Raw genomic sequence first — 6,937 nt, forward strand, 5'->3', positions numbered from 1 at the left:
CGAACACATTCCATGACTCTCCCACAAGCCCCCTCGGGTCATCAATTGTTCACGCCCAGTATTTGTCACGATTGAACGGAAGTTGTTACCCATTGTTTGATACAGAAAATGAAGGAAAGAAGAAAGTTACGAAATGATTTTGAAGAATTAAATAAAATTCAGCAAACAGCAAGATCGTAAGCTTCTATTTTCTATCATCGCTCAATGGAACACTTTCTAGAACCCTTTGTTTAGTACGCCAGATTTTTTACGTAGATGATCTGTCTGGGAGGAAGCCCACCGTCTTTCCACCCATTTCCTGTCATTGGCCACTAAGATTTAAGTTCGTCAGCATAAATTCAAGACGCATGATTTCTCTTATCACGTTCATTCCAAATCATCTAACCTGCGGATCAGGCGTTCTTGTTCCCATTTCTTCCGCCACAGGGGAAAGAAGAAGGCCTGAGTTTCGCAAGTTAGCCTGTCCGCCACAGGGGAAAGAAGAATGCCTGTGTTTTGCAAGTTAGCCTAAAATGATCGTTTCATTTGCTCTGAAGATTCTGTTGCCAAAATCTGAAGTTTTTGTTGCCAGCTAACTAGACATTGAATAAGGGCAATAATTTCGTCTGTTTTGTATTATGCATCTTCAGACGCATAAAGAAATTGTACGGTTTAGGTTGTTTGACGTTTAATTCGTAATCCGTTTATTTTTCAGTAAGTATCTATTCCGGCGGGGCATTGGCAAGAGAAGAGAAAGGCCGGCTATGGGGACGAGAATGCGACAAATTGACAGAACTTAATGGATTTTTTCAGTGGCCAGGATTCACACAGTGTATCACTTTATTATATCATTGATCTTCATTCCTTCATTTATAAACAATGCAAAGAGTTCAATATAACAGAACTTTGACAATGACAAACAAAATAAATACTAAACGGAGAATCTTATAATAATATTGAAATGCTTATATTGTCCAGGACCTTGAACGTTATCTGTTTTTGTTTGTTATTTTTTAAACTGTTTAAATTAGAGTTTATATGCTGGAATATTCAAAATACAGTAGAAAATTTCCTGATGGCGATCAATCAATTTTATTTCTTCAGAACCGGACCGTTCAGTTGGCCAATATCAAAAGACAATGATGTCTGTTATTTGCTATAGTATATTGATATTACTCAGCTCGGCTTGAGGACATACATGTATATATATTGGACGAGTTCCTTTTTAACAACTTAGACATAACATAATTATAATAACTTCGGCTGATAATCACACATCCATTCTCGAACATTCGCGCGTTTTAAAGCCACTGTCTAAGAAAGTTGAAGCAACAGAAACAGTTTTTCTTTTATTTCCGAATTTTAAACTGCAACAACAAACGAAAAACAAACAAACAAATCGACAAAATGTATTCGCAAAAGTTCCTTCTTAGCGGTCCACGGTTGCACAATTTGGACCACTCAGTAGGAAAAATCACTAATTTGCCTGTCTGATAGTGTCTATATATTTTTTTTTTATTTAGGGAGCACTAATTTTATTTTAACCGTCCACTGCCCTAGTGTTTCTACAATACAAACGTGCATTATTTTTCGTGTATGTATTTTCTTTTTTGATCCCAGTTGGGAGTCCTGTGGAACTCAAAGATGGTTGGAAGACTGGGGCGAGTTATGTTGCAATCTTCATATAAGGATGGGCGTTGTTATACGTCTGTTTTTTTTTAAAAAAAAAAAAAAAGAACACAAAGGGCGCCATTTTGTGTTGATGTTGGCTTCACCTTCCTTCTTTTCTGTAGACGAATTATTTTAAAGCATATCGTGTAATGGCTTTTAAAATTGACATTCATAATCACATTTTGCCTGAGAGATGGCCAGATCTTAAGGAGGTAAGTGCTAATTTTGCCGCAGATTTTAAGGATGTCTTGAAATATTTCCTTCGCAACGTTGTCAGCGCGTGAACGAAACAGATCAAAGGAACATTGAATATCGAACGCTTCAAATATAAAATTCCCGTTTTATAAAGGTTGTAGACTTTTATGTTGCGTTCTTTTTGTTTCGAATAACCTTAAGTTCTGATAGGAAAGAAGTAACAATTTCAATCGATTTGAGAACAATGCAAGGAAAAATCTGTTTACAAAAGTTTTGGCATTCAACTCAGATCAAAGATGTCGTAACGTGTTGTGAAGAAATTTTGTAGTTAAAATTCCTACTTATTTTCTTGCCTAAGTGACTCAATGACCGTCATTTGAAATACCACGAAATAGACAACAGATTTGGAATGTTGGAATCCAGTTTGATCGTGATTTTGCTTCGAAAACAGGACTCGAAATTCTGGTACTTGAGTTTGCAATTCAATAAATATTTATATTATAGCGCCACCGCCCCCTCCCCGCCCCCCAAATTTAAAATCCATCGAATAGGTGGATGGAAATCTGAAATTTGTCATAAATCAATGCATCTTAACTAGCTTTAGCCATATATATTTAAGCTAAAAGAATAATAACTGGTCATGTTTAGCCTTGTTCTGTCAAATAGTTAAGCGGTTACAGTTTGTAAAGTTCAACAGAGAAATGTGTTTGTCTGGTGTCATGGTCTGGGTTAGAGTACATGTAGTCTTGAGAAAGACTGCAGTTGGCAAGTTAGGTGGAGTCTCGCTTCGACAGCAGTCTTTGTCTGAATTAATTAGTGTCAGCTACTGAGTTCAAATTTAGGTTTCTGTTTTTGTTATGTTTGGTCAGTTTCGTTGATCACCTTCTTTACCAAGTCTTGAACTTGGTTAAACAGCTAAAAACGTTGTTTTCTTACAGTAAGTTAAACCATATCTCTATGGTTTATTGTAAGATATTAGTCAAATAGCTTGAGAAGGGGAAGTCATGTTATATACAAGACAATTTTTTGTGTTCTCTCATCATCCCTTGGAAGTTGTTTATTGTCTTCAATATTGACGGTAAACTATTGACACGATGCTGATTCTTTTCTTTCTAGCGATACGGATATGGAGGTTGGATTCAACTTCATCACCACTGTAATGTAAGTTGATAAATCTAGTTGAAATCTTCTTACCATAATCAGTATCGTTTAATATGCAAATGTTAAAAACAAAGTACATGTGAATTACAATTTTTAAAATCATAATTTTTGCCATGCTGTAAAAATTCTGGTTAGTTTGGCTTACCTCACCCCTGCCCTTTACCAACCTGTGACATTGAATCAAAATCAAGGTAGTCACATTGACAAGCCAGGGGTTTCTGCAATAAAATTTGAAGTGCTGAAATAGGTAGCTAATTTGAGCATCTGACTGGTCGAGAGAATCATTCATTCTGTAATTTAAAATTTGGGGGGGGGGGGGGGGGCAGGGAGAAGAAGCTGTCACTTTCTGTTGGCTGTCAGTGCTTATTGAGAGCACTGACAAGCTGCTAGAAAAATAAATCTATAATTTATTATTAATAATTTATTCTGTACTGAGTACTGTGCACACATACATTATTGTTGATGTTGTTTCAATGTTGTCCAGGGCAAGGCAAAGATGATGAAAGATGGAAAGCTTTTTCGTGTGATAGATGAGAACTGCTGGTCACCAGAGGCAAGGATCAGAGATATGGATGCTACAGGTACTGTTCCAGTGCTCCACATCTAATTTCTCTTATTACTCTTCAATACATTGCTGTTAAAGTGCCTATGAAGTAAAAAACTTTTTTGCTTTTTTTGGTAGCTTATTATGTCTACTTTCCGAAAAGTTAAAAAAAGAATGATGTCAAAGAGAGAGAAATCGGACTTTTTGCCGCCTAAAGTGCCCTCGGTAAGACAAAACAGTGGGTCCGGAGACTGGACACGAATTTGGCTCGAATGACGTAGTTAGTGGTTCCACGGATCAGTTTACACTTAGATTTTGTTGATACACAGTGAAGTTCACTACTTCACCTGAGATTGTTGCTGCTTTTTCGTTGATAAATCGAAATCTTGTCCGACAAGAACGATATGTTGCCATCTGCGAACTTGGCAGAGCGGGTTTCTAGCAGAAATGAATAGCACAACGAAATATCGTGACACTAAATGGACTGAAGTAGCTAGTTGGACCTGTCCAACCGCCGCAAGCCGATCAAGCGCTCTTTCACACAAAGCGCTGGTCGACGAGGACGATCGAAGTTCGGCGAAGCAGATTCAAATGAGAAATTCCCTATAAAAAATGAATAACTAGAATTTTTATTGTTTCCAAAAGCACATACATCGACGGGCTTTGATTTTGTGAGTGGTTTCGCAGTGTCGCAATGTGCTTCGGAATTGACACGAGCGCTGCTTGCCGCGCCGAGGTTGCTTGCTTGTCGAATGTGCAAATTCAGGTTACGGTACGGTACGGTATTATATAACGATTTGGTGATTTTAATACAAGTGGCGATCAGTTGCTCGCTTTCATTTTGATTGTGTTCTTGTGTGGGAAAGTACAGTGGCCTGACATATTTCTCCGAAGCGTGAGAGTGACATAATTAAACTTGACAACACGGCAAGATAACACTTCTTCAAACTCAAGATTAGCACTTTTTGACTTGAACGAAACCAAAAATTTCCTCTTCAAGAATAAACAGAACTGCAGTTGTTGGCTCTTAATGGTTCGTTAGCTCTACGGTATATTTTCAACCGTCGACTTCTTTATCCGGATACGATAAATCCTGATTTAAATTACAGTGCGTGTTTATCAGCAAATAATTCCGGCGAAGGGAGCCGTAAAATTTGTCCAAGATTTTGCAAGATCTCAGTGTATTGTTTAAAAGTGCATTCGCCATAGAATACTACCGGAAATGCAGACGTGAATGACAACATTCGAAGCGCGCTACTTGAAAACAAACAAGCATTTCTAACCGGCACTCAAGTCGAATTTACATTCCATATTTTCGCTTCTTTCACAGATGCATTCGTTTGCGTCTGGCGATCGATCGTTTCAAGTGTTTGGGAAAGGAAACGACTGCTACCTTACGAATGATAACACGATCTACTAACCACACAAATTAAATTTTGAGGAACAAAGTCTCATAATAAAAGAATAACACGTATACTGTACCCAGCTGTGTAACATATTGTAAACTCCTGGCGCGACTGCTAAATCTTTCTTCGGCTAGTCAGGGCAGAATGATATAGAGAGACCACCATATCCTTTACAGAGATAACTCTTTTGATAAATTTCCTCTTCGCTTCATGACTTTATCGTTTCATTTGTGGCAAGGAAGAGCTTTTGCTGAGAACAGCGATCCTCGAACTGCCGACGGAACAGAATTCGTTTCTTCTTGCGTTTTCATCAGAACGAATAGCTTTACTATACACATTGAAATTTCGCTTCCATTTACTCTGCGAAGCTTCACCAAAGGAAATAAGTGTATTTGATGCAGTTTCGTTTGTGCAATTGCCTTTGTTTGACTTAAAAGCCGAAATATAGCTTTCGCCAGCCCTCTTTGCTCTCTTTGCGCCATAATCCTGGTGTCTTTAGAACCACTAAGTACGTCATTTCCGGTGAAACCGGAGCGTTTGGCCGCGCGCGAAAAGGGCCCACTTCAAATTGCGAAATCCAAACTTCGAGGCTCAAAAAATACTAGAAAAAAGCGCTTTTGATATCTTAAACACGCATATTCGTGCTAACTAAGACATAAACAAGCAAATTGAGCAAAGTTATTTTTTACTTCATAGGCACTTTAAGACAGTTAATGAGAATTAAGAAAACCATCAACACATTAGGACATTGTCTTGATATACCACCAAAATCTCATAACTAAAGAAGTACCGTAATGATTCGATTTAGCGCCCGGGGCGCTTATTTACTTTTGGTACCTCAAGGGAGGGCGCTTATTTGAGACAGGGCGCTTATTCGGGACAAGGCTCAATTTAATTTTTTAAGAAACAACCAAATGTTCAAAGCAAAACTTAAATAAATATTAAAATAACTAACAATAACAGCAACTGTAACGTAGCAAATTGTTGACAGTTAGTTTACTTTTAAAAGGATTGTTCATTTTAGCAGTAAATATATGTACATGAACGGTACGGTAAATGTTCATGAGTTTATCTATTCGACTTTGATGACTTCAGTTGGGGCAGTTATCCATGATGGGGGCGCTTATGAGAATAGGGGCGCTAGGAAGAATGGGGCATTAATTAGAACGGGGGCGCTTATTGGAATAGGGGCGCTTATTAACAAAAACACATTCGAAGGGGGGCGCTTATTCGAAAAGGGGCGCTTATTGGAAGGAGGGCGCTAAATCGAATCATTACGGTATAGGGGGAATGGGGTGGGAGCCTGGGAGAAAAGGGGCGGGAAACGAGAGAAGAGAAAGGGGGAAAGCGGGATTCCTAGGGTGGCGGGAACCAGGAGAAAACAAGTAACATTGTGCAACATTAAATGTTATATTATTTTTGCAATGGATATGGGACAAAGAGAGAAACTAAGGCTAAAGTAAAAGGCACAGGAGGCAGGAGGTTCAGACCCCCCTGTCCCCCTTCACTAGGAAGACCTGAAACATGTTTTTCAGGTGGACAAAACTGATTGATGTATTTATGTTTATTTTCATGTATTTACTTTGAGCTGCTTGGGGTTTTCAATCAATTTATATTTTTCTTGTACATGAAGGTGTCACAGTGCAAGCTCTTTCGACCGTTCCTGTCATGTTTAGCTACTGGGTAAGTGAGCAGAGTTTTTCATCAGTTTTACCTTTAGCTATTGCTGCACTGTAAGTTTCTTATCAATCATACTATTGATGTGTTCACTGTGGTACAGGCCAAGCCAGAAGACACTTTGGATCTGTGCCGCATATTGAATGATGATCTCGCCAAGATTGTGAAGAAGCATCCTAAAAGATTTGTAGGACTTGGAACTCTTCCAATGCAGGTATATTTAACATTTTAAACCCTACCATAAAAAAAAATTATTGTAGTTAAAAAATTTCTTGGTTGTGTCATCTGGCAACATAGAAACTCA

The 6,937-nt window shown here is 38.3% G+C and overlaps 1 protein-coding gene across 1 annotated transcript in view; it reads left to right on the forward strand.

Moving 5' to 3' along the window:
* The first annotated feature begins 1,719 nt into the window (after positions 1-1,719).
* Positions 1,720-6,937, forward strand: part of LOC144661418 (2-amino-3-carboxymuconate-6-semialdehyde decarboxylase-like) — a 17,984-nt gene continuing 12,766 nt past the window's right edge. The window contains exons 1-5 of the mRNA XM_078522172.1: positions 1,720-1,862; positions 2,962-3,006; positions 3,491-3,587; positions 6,590-6,639; positions 6,737-6,847. Coding sequence (XP_078378298.1) covers positions 1,800-1,862; positions 2,962-3,006; positions 3,491-3,587; positions 6,590-6,639; positions 6,737-6,847 — 366 coding nt within the window. The 5' untranslated portion in view covers positions 1,720-1,799. The remainder of the gene's footprint in view (positions 1,863-2,961; positions 3,007-3,490; positions 3,588-6,589; positions 6,640-6,736; positions 6,848-6,937) is intronic.

The sequence above is a fragment of the Oculina patagonica genome, chromosome 7 (genome assembly GCF_052425735.1).
Source record: "Oculina patagonica isolate OP01 chromosome 7, crgOcupat, whole genome shotgun sequence".
Lineage (NCBI taxonomy): Eukaryota > Metazoa > Cnidaria > Anthozoa > Scleractinia > Oculinidae > Oculina > Oculina patagonica.